This window comes from Aptenodytes forsteri, unplaced genomic scaffold (assembly GCF_000699145.1).
Source record: "Aptenodytes forsteri isolate BGI_AS27 unplaced genomic scaffold, ASM69914v1 Scaffold38, whole genome shotgun sequence".
NCBI lineage: Eukaryota > Metazoa > Chordata > Aves > Sphenisciformes > Spheniscidae > Aptenodytes > Aptenodytes forsteri.
Genome location: NW_008795704.1, coordinates 173,234 through 190,032, shown reverse-complemented (window position 1 = coordinate 190,032; position 16,799 = coordinate 173,234). Strand labels below are relative to the sequence as shown.

General features: G+C 42.0%; 1 protein-coding gene across 2 annotated transcripts; it reads left to right on the top strand.

Annotated features, from left to right (window-relative positions):
• The first annotated feature begins 254 nt into the window (after nt 1-254).
• Nucleotides 255-12,697, top strand: NFS1 (NFS1, cysteine desulfurase). Of its 2 annotated transcripts, XM_019473133.1 has the most exons (11): nt 255-372; nt 991-1,074; nt 1,748-1,900; nt 2,942-3,035; nt 5,031-5,165; nt 6,587-6,744; nt 8,191-8,296; nt 8,475-8,556; nt 9,963-10,046; nt 10,173-10,262; nt 10,898-12,697. In XM_019473133.1, exons 1-11 carry the CDS (start codon nt 277-279, stop codon nt 10,959-10,961), a joined length of 1,146 nt encoding a protein of 381 aa, XP_019328678.1. In that variant the 5' UTR covers nt 255-276; the 3' UTR covers nt 10,962-12,697. The 2 variants fall into 2 exon arrangements, with proteins under 2 accessions (XP_019328678.1, XP_019328679.1); XM_019473134.1 differs by lacking the exon at nt 9,963-10,046.
• The last annotated feature ends 4,102 nt before the right edge of the window (nt 12,698-16,799 follow it).

Genomic DNA, 16,799 nt, shown 5'->3' with positions numbered 1-16,799 from the left:
TCTGTAATCGTCTTGATGCAGATTGAGGTTACGTGCGAGGGCACGGAACATAATTGCCGGATACTCCTATTTGCTGGAGGCTGTGTTGTATACAATGTACAGTAACTTCAAGTTTTTGAGATCTGGCCTAAGCTAAACCTGGACACTGCAGCAGAAGTGCTGCTAATCCTGGGGCAGAGCAAAGGGGGGTGTGTAGAGGGGACAGAGATGCTTTTCCTTCTCTGTTTCTAAGGCTGGGTGGTTTGCGTCCCGCAGGATCCCAGAGTCCTGGACAGCATGCTCCCGTACCTGATGGCCTACTATGGCAACCCCCACTCCAGGACCCATGCCTATGGCTGGGAGAGCGAGGCCGCCGTGGAGAAGGCGAGGCGGGTGAGTCTTCGGCTCTCCGCAGTCGTAGTGGTTTTCCTGCTGGCGAGGAAATTCAGTGTCGAAAGAAAATCAAAAGCAATGATAGAACTGTTGTAGTTAGTTCTCTGTGGACTGGATTTAGCAGCTTCCTCTTTGCTTAGCTATACTTTAGCAGATTTATTGCAAGAAAAAATAGTGAGATTAGAGCAACTGAAATGGCAGAAACCAATACTTTAGGCAAAGGTGCCTCAGGATTTTTGGTTTCCTGAGGTCACAAGCGTGCTGCTGCAGTAACTGGGCTAACTTCCTATTTTATCATTCTCCTAATCTTAGGTATGTGTCTTTGTCATTTTTTTTGGAAGTAATATGTACTGGGTTTTTGTCTACTTAACTTTCATGTTCTTTTATGACAGGCTAATGCTTAATACCACTACTGCTGATGACTACGAATTCCTTATGTATTTTGTATTAATGCAGATATTTAGACTATTGTACCTGTAGCATAACTTTGGTAGATACTAGCTGTAATCCTTTCGAGGCTCAAGGGGGTATTCTTGAAAACATTTTGCATGTGTTTTGCTATGGTGAATTAATTGTATTTTATCTTAACAAATCAAATTTATATTTCTTTTTAAACAGCAAGTTGCTGATTTAATAGGAGCTGATTCAAGGGAAATTATATTTACCAGTGGTGCAACAGAATCAAATAATATGGCAATTAAGGTAAAAGGTTTATATTGATAGTTAGTTATTACGTTAAAATTATGCTCTTAAGAACTGTATGCATCTTTCAACAGTTTAAATGTTAATATGTTGGCCTAGTTAGCAAATATTTGCATTCCTGGATTTAGTCCTTGTGGTATTCTGCTACATACATGGAGGAAATACTGGGATGTTTTGGTGCCCAGGACATGGTTTTGAGGACAGAGTGTCATACTCAATGTTTAGTTTACACGCACCAAATACAATCCTTCTGCTTATGTAATTAAAATCTTTATCATGAAATGTAGTGGAGATGCTGATTACAAACTCTCTTATGACTAAGACTAGGTAGTGTTTTAACCTTTAGTATGTGGTTGTTCAGACTTTTCACTGTATATGGCTCCATTGCAAATGTTTTTAAAAAGTATTTCTGTTAATACTGTCTAGAACTTATATCAGTTAACATTTCACAGGCTTTTTGAAAAGTGAGATGCTTTGAAAAATGAGTGCTGATGGAAATCTGTAGTGTGAATTACATGTCAGTACCTTTTAGATTCGTGACTTTGGGGCAAACAGGGAAGATCCATATGAATTATATCTAAATAGTAATTTCTTGTTTCAGATAATTTTGTGTAAAGCTTGCTTCTTCAGTGGTCTAACGGCAAATTTCTTGTTCATTGATTGTGCCTGACAGGGTGTTGCAAGGTTCTATAAATCCAGAAAAAAGCATATCATTACTACGCAAACAGAGCACAAGTGCGTGTTGGATTCTTGCCGTTCCTTGGAGACAGAAGGTTTTCGGGTCACGTATCTACCTGTTAAAAAAAATGGGCTCATAGATTTGAAGGTAGGTTGTTTACTGACAGAAACAAAGTGAAAACAGAAGAGGTTTTTGCTTCAAATTGATGCTCAAGAGGACCTTGTGTCCTCTTGATGATAAAGAGGAAAAGATGGTAAATATCACAAGGTAGAATGAGAGTGACAGTCAAATCTCCATCACAGCTGGAGAAGGATTTTCTGTTCTCTCTGGTGCTCTAGACTTTTTCTCAACCAAAACATCCATTTCTCATCCCACTGTTCACCTGCTGTCATTCATACCCATGCAGGTGGAGCTGTTGCATACCCTGTAGAGAGCGCAGTACATGACTAGGATGGAGCTGGCTTTGATACAGGAGTTAGGGGTGAAATTTCATGACCTGAGCTACTCAAGGCATCAGACACAGCGATTACAATACTCCCTTCCGATTGCTGTCCATGAACTGACCCTTCTGGGTGTACTGGCCGCATCCTGGGGTTTAGAAGTTGTATATGCTTATTTCATCGTTTGTGTCCAGTAATACAGGACAGTATCAGTTTTATTTCTAGCCCCGTCATCTGGCTTGGAGAAATGTTATGTGTATGTGGTGGGGTAGAGGGACCAGGCCTGCAGGCGCAGAAGCGTTAGTCATGTTCTCAGAGAACTTTGCTGGCAGACTCCTTCTTTGCATGATGCTTTCTTGTATATAGTGCAGTTCCTTTATAGCCAACCTCACTTTGTCTAGATGTGGCTTCAGCTGTTTTGTGCGTGGTTAATTCATTAAAGAAAATAGATCAGAGGAATGTATGAGACATAGCAAAAGCCTGTTCTGACTTGATTTAATCATGTCAGGTGGCACGGTGCATACCAGGGTTAGGATGCAGAAATGCAATTGATCACGCTCCTCTTCCTACAGGAATTTTGTGTTCACGTGGATTAGTGCTCTCACCAGGACTGTTTGTCAGAACCCAAGGGGTTTGTTGGTTATACACTAGTTAGGGTGGTTAAGATTTGCTAGCAAATTGAAGGTGTGCACAGGAATCTTGCTTCCGCTGTTAATAACAACTTCTGTCTGTTTGAATATTTCACCAGGAGTTGGAGGCTGCGTTCCAGCCAGATACAAGTTTGGTTTCTGTAATGACTGTGAATAATGAAATAGGAGTAAAGCAGCCAATTCATGACATTGGTAAGTACACCATGGCTTCCAGAGGTCGGCTAATGTCGCTTCTGCTTCATTTTACTTAATATTTTCATAGCCGAGTGCTACTGATGCAAAAGGTTAGGTGTAGTATAGTTAAGGAATAAATAATAATGCTGTCCCAGATAAAAACTTATAAGGGAAGTGAGGATGAAATTCAGTAGCAATTATAGCCTTGTAGTACAGATCAGCTGCAGTGTTTCTAGTTTCATACTGAGTTGTACGATGGATGAAAAAATTGCGCAGAATAACTGGCCAAATTGAGTTTACATACTATAATGGTTTATTGAGCACTTGTAGTGTTTAAGAGGAGAAATGTGCAGAATTTGGGGCGGGAGGGTATAGTGAGCACCACACTTAGACACCCCTTCCCCCCAATATTGCCATATACAGTCATGAACAATTGGTTTGGAGGTCAAAAGGCCACTGAAGAGCCAGGTTTCTGGAACAGGAGGCAGGGAGAGGGTGAACCAGGCTCTGAGCAGGCAGATGGAGGGACAGGGACCTCAAAGCAGTCTGGCAAAGCAGGTGAAGGGAGAGCTGGACAACCAGGGTTGTTGGAGCAGGCAGGGTGAGCAGGTGGCCCACATATGCAGCTCCCTGGATCCCACCATGATTCCTTGATAATGTTTCCCATGACAGTGACAAAACACACACCCACCCCCGCCCCCTTCATATTCAAGGTGCCGTTCATAAGATGTTTGAATTTTTAGACAGTTTTTAGGCTTTGGCCTCTGCCCTGGAGTTTATACTGCATGGTTCTGGAGGGTATTGTTTTCCCAGGCTGTGGCAGGCATCTTACCCTGTTGCGCAGCTGATTTTCCTCTTGCTTAGCTGCTGCATTTTTTTTTTCTTTATTATGCTTAGAGCAGCATTTTCCCCAAGGCTCTTCAGGTTATATTTCTTCATTGACAAGTAATTGACCATCAGTGAGTTGCTTATAGGCCTGAGGACTCTGTTTTCCTCCTGTGCTTATATTGTCGAGGCCGTTACTGTTGTCCCACGCTTAAATGCCAGAGAAACCTGGTACCAAGCTCTGGTTCCCACAGTAAGTTCTCATAGCACCTTGATAACAGGTCTAATAGACCAGGACTGGGGCCTTGCAAGTTAACCTAAGGCCCTGTTAGCGTGAGGCCTATGGCCTGATATTAGCAGCAGCGATGCTGTTCTTGCTGGACCACGGGAGGACAACTGTTCCTGTAAAAGATAATGCTGAACTTGTGCAAAGGAGAGGTCTGGGATGCAACTGTGCTAGGTATGGATTCTGTGGAAGATGCGCTGTAAGTTTTTTGACGACAAAAATAAATAATATTAAAGTTCACTGCCCATGAACATCACATTATTTTGTCCCTTAGTGTATTTTAGCTCTGGATGCAAAAACATTGATTACAGGCTTGAGTGACTTCAGGTGGTAGTAATCAGCGTGTGTGAGGACTAGTGACAATTCTGAGAACATTTTTGAAGCTGAGTATTGCAAAACTTGGAAAACAGAGCAAATGGCATAAAAATACTTGGCAAGTATAAACTTGAAAGTAAGCCTGGCTTGTACTGGACTAGTGTTGAGAAGAAAAAGAATCAAGAAAAAAAATTTTAATTTTTGTCCAGCTGTGGAGTCATCCCTGTGGGGAAAGTTGGATGTCCTGTGCAGCCATTTGAACTTGAACTTGGTAGGTGTGGGTTTGGAAACAATCTCACTTCTTAACAGCAGAAGACTTTTTAACTTCTCATCTGAAGAAATTCACTGTAGTCTTACCTGCTGACCTGCCTAAACCTATGCCCAGCTAGGCGTTAGCTAGAATAGCTCCTACAGAGCTTTAGACACTTTACGGTAAAAGAAACATGACAGCACCCATTTCTTCCTTTGTCACCTCAGAACTGGTCCCTGCTATAAACTGATGCTTTACATTCGTTGTTGCAATCATTGGAATCATAACGATTAGATGAGATAATGTCGGGGTTTTCGCTTTTGTGTTTTTATTACAGGTGAGATCTGCCGCGCACATAAGGTTTTCTTCCACACAGATGCCGCACAAGCAATTGGTAAAATTCCTATGGATGTCAACAACATGAAAATTGATCTAATGAGCATCAGTGGCCATAAAATTTATGGGCCCAAAGGTACTTACTGAAGTGCTTTTCTAGAGAATTGTTTCCATGCCCACCTTAAGGTAACTACATAAGGTATGAAGTCAAACCTGTCTGTCATAGTGACTGTTACTGAAACTGTAGAAAACCAGACTAAAGTCTGGTATTGGACTGACTTTGGAGTAGTTCAGGCACTGCTGCCAGACTCAGAGCTGCAGTAAGTGGATCTTCAGTGCTGATGGGTTGTGAGGTGGCTTCACCGAAGGAAGAAACAGTATCTTATAATGGTGGCAGCATTAGGAGGAGTGGCTTTTCAGGAGTCATCTGCTTGGTGTGAAGCAGCATTGATGCTGAAAAGGTTGAAATGAAATCACTGGGTTATAGGGCAAAGTTTAGACCCGAGTGTAACTTGCAACGAGGAGATCAAAAGGTAACTGCAAAGTTTAAGTTCTTAGTGATTTTGGTTGTCTTCTACTTCCAATGGCTTCTTTCCCCCAACCCTGTTTGTGCATCTTCTTTGCAGAATGGGTTTTAAAATCCAGCTATGGATTTTCTAGTTGACTCCCACATAGTAAAAGTTCAGCTATTATCACTGTCATGGTCCATTTAGTTTGTGACACTGGATTTAGAAAGACAGAAATCAGGTTTGCTGTATTCTATGTGCTATTCATAAACAAAAGGCAAAATTATTATTTTTTTCAATATGTCTTCTTTTTCTGTACGACCTCTCCTGAGAGCTGCAGACATATCTCTGGACGAGGACGAAGTTTTCAACCAATAACTTTGGGCAGGTGACAGACATAAGTTTTCACAACTTATTATGACCAGAAGCTGCAACCATTCTTCCTGTGGTGACAGTCACTCGTTAGGTATGCCAAGGCACATGAAGACACGGAAATCAAGTTTCTAGGTGAGGAGACTAGAGAGTGAAATTAGCTGGCTGTCAAAACTGGCTCATCTAATCTGCCCGTTGGAAATTGGTGTCACTGATGAGTCTCCCTAATAAGATGAAAGGGAGAGGACTCCTGGGACTGGTGCTAGCCTGGTAGTCCAAGGGAAAGGAGTTCTTCTAGAGCTTTCAGTTGGAAGTCAGTAAGGGAACATCAATGAATGAAATATCTGCACGTAAAAGCTTCAGTGCAAAGGGATGAACTTCAGCTGTGCACAGGAATTGTGAGAAGTAGGGGAAGTACTGAGTCCTTAGATGGCTGAAGCACACCGGGAAAAACTGAGCTTCTCCCATTCCCCTGAACGAAGAGGAACGTGAATGGTGGGAACAAACACCATTTCCTAGAAAATATTGTGCTTCTGTATGTGTTCACTACATTTTTCTCCAGTGAGGTGTCCAAGTGTGTGTTTGCTGTGGAAATAAGGAATGTTTCCAAACCTTGGAGTCCCTTTTCATAATTTCAGAGCTGTGGGTGTATACTAAAACAGCTTTCCTTGTTTTCAAGGGGTTGGTGCTATCTATGTTCGCCGTCGACCGCGCGTCAGGCTAGAACCCCTGCAAAGTGGGGGAGGCCAGGAGAGAGGACTGCGGTCTGGAACTGTGCCCACTCCTTTAGCAGTGGGCCTGGGGGCAGCATGTGAAGTGGCACAGCAAGAGATGGAGGTATGTGGGAGAAGATATTTGTCCCGGATTCCAGAAAATAAGGTAACAGGGCCAGTTAGGTCTTAGATTCCTTAGGTCTTTTTCTGTCCATGTGCCTGAATTAAATTTGATTCTCATGCTGTAACATTAAGTAAATGTTCTGAGATTTTCAAGGATGTTTTTGGGTAATTGGAAGTTGATTTTCAGCTTTCTTAAGTTTCTTTTTTCTTGAAGTGGTTTGAATCATGGTTTTCTACAACAGGTCTACAGTTGACGGTTTTAGTGAAATAATGGCTTTTAAGTGCTTGTACTCATTTCTCCATTCTGCACACATGTATTAGCAACACCTCTGAAATGGAATAAATCATGTTTATGTAATGTATATTGAAAAAAATAAGACTTCCTAGGCCATTATCATACCTATTAAATGCATATAAGTTCAAGTTTACTGCAGCTTTGCAACTAAGAATTTACTTTTTTTCCGAGCTTGGATAGTAAAGTTTATTTGTTAGGTCTGGTGTCTAAGCCTCTGTGTGCTGCTGTATCTGTTTATGGGCACCAATGCATTCCTTACAGCTGGATTGTAAAAATCCTTTAATACAGTGCCAATGGGATGCATAAGCCAGATATCTGTACACATAGGATCCAGCCTTTTCCTGGGAGACAGGCAGAGATCCACCATCTGAGCTGGGTGGTTATGGAAGCCTTGTCAGAGGCTGGAGAGCCTGCAGAGCCTGAATTCTGCACGAGCCTCAGATCTGGATTCTCTTCCTCGCCTGGCAGAGTTTTGGCGTTTCTAAACCAAGTAATATTTGAGATAGCCTTGTTTTCTTCTAAAGCTTTTTCAAGCGTGTAAACAAGCATGAATTGCATGTGTGCGTCTGGCCATTCTGTGCATCAGAGGTGATGCCATACCGTACTGCTTTTTTAGTGTAAGTGACCTCATTTTTTAGTCTACAAAGAGAGAGACACTGCACGTGGGCAGTTCTCATTGCGTAGGTTACATGTTGTAAAAGCTGAGTTCACAGTAATTTGTGAGTCTGTGTCTTTATGTATTACAGTTTGAGAGCTCCTAGGGAAATAAGGGGCACTTACCATAACAGATGCCCTTTCTTGTGTTGCAAAATGCGTTATCTTATGCATTACCTAACTTGTCTTTAAAAGCACTGAGTTCTTTGTGTTTATGAAAGCCAATGTGGCAGCTTGTGTATATAGATCTTTCTGAATGGTTTGGAATATTTTTGAAGGCTGAGCTAGCTAGGACCAAACTGGTAATTCTCTTTTAAAACAGTCTCTAGAGTAGGCAAAGTTTGACAGTTTCTTTTTAAGTTTTGGATGTGTTCTTTCCCTAGTCTAACCAAACCCAGCTACTTCAGTCTGCTCATGGCTGGTGACACAAAGCAGTTTGAGTGAGGTCAAAGTGTGCACTGTTTATTATTTTGGACTCTTTTCTGGTTTCTTTGCTAGTATGACCATAAGCGAATCTCACAACTGGCAGAGCGACTGGTTACAAAAATAATGAGTGAAGTTCCTGATGTGGTTATGAACGGCGATAGAGAGCATCGCTATCCAGGTAACATTAGCAAATTCCTGAGCCCGTTAGAACCGTCTAGCTCCTCAGTGTTGATGGCCGTGATGTAATAATGCACTTTAGCTACGCATAGTGCGAGTACTGCCACGTGGGGTAGGATTTGCCCTAGATTTCAGTTGACGGAAGTTTTTTTTTTTCTATTTCATTTATTTCTATGTAGGATGCATCAATTTATCTTTTGCGTATGTGGAAGGGGAGAGTCTTCTGATGGCTCTGAAAGATGTGGCTCTGTCTTCAGGAAGGTAGGTGGGATGTGTGGGAAGGGTAGCAGTATATTTGGGAGAGAAAATAACATCTGCTAATGGAGGTACAAACTAAGGAGTGGTCTCCTCTGTGCCCCATATTTGCACATTTGGTTAATGAGTCAGCCTGGCGTTGATTGCATTCTAAGATGGCGTTTCTCTGAAGTGGCACATTTCAAATTAAGGTCAAATTTACTCATCCTGAAAGCAAAAAAAAAAATCCCAAAAAACCCCAAACAAAACCAGAAAAACCAACCTAGAAATTCCTACCTGCCAGCCTTGCAGACTGGTTACCTGCAATCTGAGTAGCCTTGGCTTGTAACTGCTGGTGACACTTTCATTCTAAAGGCTACCAGCATTTGAGCAGCTTCTGTCCTTCAGCAGGATTTCACACAAGTGGCAGATCCTAACTAGAATCTAGCAAGGCTGGACAATATCTGAATTAAATTAGCTCATAGTGCCTGTGTTTAATGCAAAAGCAGAAAGAAAATTGAATACACTTTTATGGAGCTCTGTTGACTCTACAGGAGTGACGAGTAACATTTCTGTTACTAAGACAAACTTGATGCTTATGATGAAGTTAATGGAGTGTAAAGATGCCCTCCTTTCCTCACCTTCGAGAATAAAGCGGTCAGCATATCTTAATGAGGAATATGTTGGCACTGTGAACAGGAAGAACAAGTCTTCACATGACTGTCTCTGAAGCCGAACACTTCTGTAATTTGAAAGTCTCTTCTGAGGCTCTGCTTTGTGCACCAGAGAGCTGTAAACAGCTCTCCAGTTTGTGCTGCATGTTGCTACCTGTAAAAATTGAGTAACAACATGTAACCAGTTTTGCCTACTGCTTCAAGATGGAAGTTCTCTCTACTGACGACTATAACTAGATCTTCTTGCTCTGGATTCCTCTGTGCACTGTTTTTCATTTATTTGTTCTGTTGTCAAACAGCAGCTTGTAAAGTCTTTTCTTTTTTTAATGTTACTGTTGGTATGTTACCTTCTGTGGCTAGTTCTGTCTTGGCTCCTTTGTCTTTTCGTCATGGCCTTCACTTCAGCTACCTCTTAATCTGCATTCCTGCTGCTTGTGTTTGGCATTGTGTTTATTCTTACTGCGTTATCTGTGTTCTCTCTTCTTACCTCACGCTCTGAATTTATCACCCTCATTCCCCTCTAATGCCTGCCCCTTCCATTCTTTTTCTTCAGCAGCAGAAATACCACTCTTGCTTGTATTCACTGGTGGTTTCTAAGAGGCTGTGGAAGCTGATACAGGTTGTTGTAAAGAGTCATAGTAATATTAAATGTCTGTAAGTGACCTGTTCTTTGTTGGAGGAGATTAGTGAAGTGTTACTTCAGTGTAGCATCTGCACATGAACAAAAGTTTGAAATTTGCCTGCCTTCCCTTTCCCCAGTGCTTGCACGTCAGCTTCTCTGGAGCCTTCCTATGTTTTGCGGGCAATCGGAACAGATGAAGACTTGGCCCACTCATCTATAAGGTGCATGGAGTGGTCTTCCCTAATGCTTCCAAATATTTTTCTTTTTTGCTAAAAGTAGGTGGTGGATTTGTTCCACCCCTCCATATGCACGTTATTCTAGTCCTTAATGGTTTTCCTTTGGTTTAGATTTGGCATTGGTCGTTTCACTACAGAGGAAGAAGTAGATTATACAGTGCAGAAGTGCATACAGCATGTTAAGAGGCTGAGGGAAATGAGGTGAGACATCTTCTTATTGAACGTAAAGACTTCTTAAGTGTGATAATCATTTGAAGAGTTGGATTTAGTTGAAAATAATTGTTTGCTTCAAAAATCTGGTGGTGTCTCTGTATATAAGCAAGCAGTGTTGCCAGAGTGGGTAGTGGGCCTGATCTTAACAGTAGTGACAAATTTTTAAAGAAAAAAACCTGGTAACAAACCTTCTCCCAGATCCTGCCTTTGTCAGGGAAAGAATACGAGTAGGGCAAGCACGTAGGGCAGTACCTAGAAGTTTCTAAGCCAGAGATGGTATTACTGAGTTTATCGATAAGTTGTTTTATTTTGGTGAAACTGAAAGACTCCTGACTCATCTGGACAGTGTCGAATGTGAGGGCTCAGTCTCTAAGAGACACAAGTACTTTATGCCTAAAGTGGGAGCAGGAAATGAGGTGGAGCACCTGCCCTCTCACCTCTTGTATTTTGGGCTGAGGACACAGTTGGACTGATTGTCTGAAGTTCACTGACCTCCAGAAAGGGAAGACAGGTAGATAGGTATCTCCTAATTTCTTGTGTAGTTGATGAAATTGTCTGTTTGGTTATTATTGATGTCGTCCTGTGTATTTTAGATAGCCATCATTTTTCTCCTTTCTTTACAGCCCCCTCTGGGAAATGGTGCAGGATGGAATTGACCTCAAAAGCATTAAGTGGACTCAGCACTGAGAAAACATTGCTATCCGTGGACTAGATGTGGATGTGGATTAAAATGCATTTTCTGTACATTCCTGAACAAATTATGCAGCACTTCTGTTTTTTGACACTTGCAATTTGACTGGAAAACTACACTTTCTGATCACAAAGTCTAAGAAGCAAAAAATGAAACTAGTCTTTATCCTGGAGAAAGGCAGGATGATATAACATCCATTGCATTTATATTGACACACAGAAATTTATGCTAAAACAGAATTTATTTGGACATGTATTTGCTAATAAGAAAATGAAATCAGTGTGTTACTCCTGGGCCAGTGGAATCCTGCTGAGAGGTTGTTGCCTCTCAGTGTAAAACATCCCGTGTAGCTGTTCTGTTTGCAGCACAGACCTCTTGCCAGGCCTCCCATTCTTTCTGTTTGAGACGGGCATCCTGCAACAGCAGCTGTTTTTGTGCTGCTCAGATGCATTGTACTGCGAGAAGTTCTCAGATAGGAAGAAGCTTGGCATTTCTAGAGGAAAAGGATGCCTCAGCGTGGCTATGTGCCTTCACTGTTAAGTTGTACGTGCAGTTAAGAACAATTTTTTTTCTGAAACTGAGTATTTTTGGCTCTTTTTCCTTGGTTTTATCTTTTTTTGGGTGATGCTTGTACAGACCAGTGTGTGCTAATCCAAACCACCCTTCTGTGTTACAGAGTTTATGATACAATGATTATGCACTTTGCTGTCCCCTGCACTGTGTTTTTTCCATGCAATTTTTTTCTAAGTAAGGAAAGAAAACTTGAATGACTGGGGGAGGCGGGTAGGCAGAACATGTCAGCTTCAGTTGCAGTATGAGTTTAGTTGGAACGTGAGTGGTGGAGGTGGTGGGGAGAGCAGATAAAGTGCAATGTCTTAATGCAGTCTGGGTTTTTTTCCTCCCGTTGTGATGAGTCCTTTGCTGTTACTCAGAGTTTGCCTATGGGCGGTTGGCTTCTGTCACTTTAGGGAGTCTAGCCCAGTTGAGCCTGGATGTTTTGTCTGGAGATAAGAACATGCGGCTCTGGAGTTTTCTCTGCGCAACAGACTGTACTTCTGCCTGACTAGAGACTTACATGGGAATCCGTTCCCTGCAAATGCTGGGGGAAAGTGTCTGTTAAAAAGGGTTTGATGAGACTAATTCAGTGTTTCTCCTTCTTAACTTTGTTGATCTTTCCAGTACAAAACTTAACCCCGTATTACAAAGTGCCTTTGTTTCAGTTGCATAAGCAGACAGCTCTCGAATTAGTTTTGTTGATTGATGGATGCCGTATTAGCTGCTGAATTTAATATACCCTATAGATAGTACGTCTTCAGTTCTGGATGGTATCTGCCTCGAGGATGAACCATGTAATGTAAAAGCTGAAGCTAAATCTCACAAGGCGGATTGTGTTACAGAAGCTTGTTCTTTTTTTTGTTACCAAGGACAGATTTGGTCATTTGTAATGCAAAGCTAATCCTCAGTTGTTCTATTTGAAATTATTAGCTTTAGTGGTTTTAATATTGTAGGGCTGGCACCTTATATTTCATCACAACATTTTTAAAACTACCATATGCATAAATAGGTTTTAGAGATGGTGTATATACTATTGTATGTACTATTTATCCTTGGGCCATATGTGTTTTCTGGATTAAGCATGTAATAACACTCTCCCAGCATGTTTTCTAACTATATGTTTATGAAGTTGTTACTTTGTGTTTCATGGATAATAAAATATAGATAAGACTTAAACTTGGCTACTGTCAGTCTTTTGGGATCCACCTTTCTGGCTGAACTATGCAGCACAATCGGTAAGTTGCTAAATTGCAGCCTTTCTTTAGAGAACAGAGAAAGATAAATCCCTAAGTTTTCTGTGAACACTGTTAGAAGCTCTTTCTGTCATCAAGTTGACATTTGACTTTTGATGAGTCATTCTTCTCAAACTCAGTGCCTGATCTGAGCTAATTTTTTTAAACTCAAATAGCTTAAATTGTGATTATTTTGAGAAAAGGGACCCCCAAATCATCTCTTATGTGCTAAGATTTAAAATATAAATTCTACTTGTAAAGGTTTTGGCAGCTCATTCACACTGTTAACAAATGTTTGTTTGAAACTGCTTATAGGACAAGATGAGGAGAAACTTATAGTGGAGATACTTTTCCCCGTGACAGAAAGAAGTAATGCCGAGGATGAATGTCTAGTTGTAGACCACTGAATGCAATTAAAGCTTTTTGTATGGGGAAGTAAATTTCTTTGGGAGGAGAATATTTACAAATGGAACTGCCTGTAACTCAGAAGTGAGGGAGCTGTGGGGTTTTGTGGGGTTTTTTTGGTGATTAGTTTGAGCCATCTGCAGGGCATTAAATTAATAATACAAGGTAAGGATACCAGGAAGGTGAGGATTTAGTGTCGCCATTTTGCAAGTGTCATAAAAATTGAACTAGTGTGACAAACAGGAATAAAATAAACTTCCAGTAGTGCAAGATGGTTAGGTAATACACAGGGGAGCAAAAAATTCTCTGTGATGGATTTTAGTGTTTCTAAACGCTGATAGAGCATATCACCTAACTACAAAAATTATTGAATATTTCTTCAGGAAGGATAATACAGAATTAGACAGTTACCTGTTCTGGACTTGAGGAGACAGAGAGGAAGAGGGTCAGTTGACAGATTTGTTGACAGTGTTACACAGCCAGCCATAGACTTAATTTATCATTTTAAAAAATCCCCAATAACATAAACACTATTGCTCCCAACAAAATACTACCTCTTATCTTAGATCTTATATCTGCCTGATTGATTGGCTTGCTGTTCTCTTGTCTGTCTGGTGTGACTTCAGTCATGGTCCAACTGTTTTCAGTCAAATTGTTTCTGCTAAAAACACGGATACGCCGTGCTTTGAAATGATAACAGTTTCCCAAAGCTGAGTCCCAAAAAGTTGGCCTAAGAGATCTCTCCTCCACTAAAGACAGTTCTGATTAAATTTCAGGATGGTGAATAAGGTCCTGCACTGGAAGAAAGCAAATGCCAGGTTTTAAAATGGACAAGCTGAGTGCTTGGAAGAACTGAGCACTCTGACAGCTGATGTATCTTTCTGAAACAGAGTAATAAAAAAAGCCTGGTACAAGATGCTGTTGTAAGAAGAAAAGCTCATACTAATGAGCAAAGTGGTTTTGTGCTGAGTAGGCGTAGTAAAACAAGGTGTTTAATTTAGTTTTAAAAGTAACTATACAGGATCAATAAGGCACATCATAGCTGACTGGCAGATTTTAAGTATAGATAGGAATGAGGAGAGTATTTCTGGAAGGCATCTGTGAGGATTATTTCTGCTGAACATTTTGCTAAATGATCTGGAAACAACTAAGACTTGCAGTTGTCACGTAGTAATCAGAAAGGAAAATACAAAGTAGTATCATTTAGTAAACTGGGTTCATTCATCCAAGCCACATCCTTGTACAGATGAAGGAATAGGATCAGAGGTTGTGTGTACAGAATGGTATCTCTAGGGTGCTGGAGAAGCAAGGAGCCTGAGATTTGGGGTAATGTTTCCAGACTAATGGTGTAGCAAAAGTATAATGCAAGGAGGAAGACATTTTTACTTCAGATGTGGAATCAGCACAATGGGTGCTGGTTCCCTCAAGCTTTACTTTAAAATGTCCTGTGTAAATTTTTTTCCCTAGTTGCGTACCTAGCACCCTACTTCAGTTTTGGTTTAGGTGGAGGAGACAGATAAATTAGCGCTCTCTTAATAGTTTCCTGGTACCTAATAAAGGCAAATCCCATTCTTCCCTGTTTTTCTATGCCTGCCTTCCGCCGGGCACATGTTACAGAGGAGCATACTGGACACTGCTACCAATGATCCCTGTCTTTTAACCTTCTGCCTACCAGTGTTTGCTTTCCAGAGACACTTTTCCCCTTGCTATTGGTACCTAACTGCGTCATGCTGCCAACTCCTCTTTGGTACCCTTGGTGACTTGGCATGCTTCTAATACTAGTCCAGGATTTTGTTCCCTCTCATCCACTCTACAAACAAATCTGCTTCTGTTAATCTTGAGTGAACTAAATATTCTCTCCTCATGAAAATTTGGGTATGGCTGAGAAGACAGTTGGAGACGTGTGGAGGTAATCTGTGTCACAGGCGTCTGTTCCAGACTTTGCTCCAGCTGAGCTGCAGCACAGACCAGAACGCTTGAGGTGCAAGGACACATGCTGGTCTGCAGCAGCTGTCCGGGGCCATCAGGACTTGCTCTCCAGTGTACTTTCATGGAGTCAGTACAGACACAGTCTAGAGGCCTACTGAGGATTATGTAGTTTGGTCCTGTTTTTTTGCTGGTCTGCACAGTAAACGTCACAAGTCTCTCCACCAGAGTATTTCAGCAACAAAAAGCAATGTAGTGACTCATCACATTGCACAAAAGCTGAAAAGTCTTAGTTTTCTTCTGACCTGGGATACTCCAGCACTGCCCTTTGTTATCCTACACCTTCTCTCTGCTGCGGGGTGGCCAGTGCTGCCCAGGAAGTGCTGCAGTGCCACAGAGCAAGGCCCTGAGCTGCAGGTGCTCCTGCTGCCCCTCATGTACCTTGGGCAAGCAGCTCTCCGGGGGGTCTGGTAAGCCTGGCTGTGGATACCTCTGGTGACTCCAATTGCCTGCTTCTCTCGGCTGTGTTGGGGGGTGCACGCTGACAGCTAACCCTGCCTAGTGTCACTAACGCTATAAAAAGATGAATTACTGGATACTACCTACAGCAATCAAGGAGTGATGTGTAAGCAGATGGCACACCTAGCAAGACAAGGAGGTGTTAGCTTGACAGAACTGATAAATTTTCAGGGCAGACATTTTCATACATACTAAATAGAGTACAAAATCTGTAAAACCAGGGATAATAGGGAGAAGATAAACAAGTGTGGGCTGTTTATTGGGAGGGGATGAGGGTGGTAAAGGAGGAGAATTTGAGAGTACAAAGAGAGGATATACAAGGAAACAAATCATGGAGTGGGGGCTATTGTGGTGCCAAGCAGCCCCAGGCCTGATCCCATTGCCTCAGGATAACACACCCATCACACGTTTTGGCCCTGTTTTCTGTTAAGTGGTGAAAAACAACTAAGTTAACTGAATTGTTGAACTCCCAAATTCACTGGAAAATTATTTGCAACGTGAGGTGATGATTTATTTTCATTTGTTTCTCACAGCAGACTATGCAGGTTTTTTTTCATCAAAAATGGATGCTGCTGCAGTACCCATGTCCACTGAAGCGCAGTAACAGAGCATCTCCCAAGAGGTATCTAGCTGTTCTTCAGCTCAGGGCACTGTCTAGTTATTTGTATTGCATGTGTATTTAGTAAAGGACAAATACAGCATGGTGCAGTTACACTCAAAAGGGCAGTGACCCAGGGTAATCTTTTATTTTAATTCTGCAACCTGGTCCTAAGTGAAGAAGTCAGAAACAATTACTCTCCTCAGGGTTCTTTTGTTCGCTGGAAATTCGATGCCTCCTTTCGAGTCCCCATTTCCTCAGCACTAACGCTGTTACACCATCATTAATTTCCAGAAAAAGCATCACACTATCACCGTCTAACTATTGTACTAGAGGCAACTGTACGAATCTTATACTGTGGGTCCGACCTTGCTCTTTTCAGCCTTCTAGCTGTGGTGTTGCATTAAAAAACGAGTGTGCTGACAGGGGAGGCAAAGGACGCTTTTTCACAACAAAACCCACCGCTTCCCGCGCCGACTCAACCCCTCCTGACGTGAGGCGCGACCTCCCGCCCTGCGCCGCGCATGCGCCGTCTGCCCCTGCGCGCGGCCCCGCCCCCGGCTGGGCGGGCGGCAGGAGGTCCTGCGCGCACCGGCGGG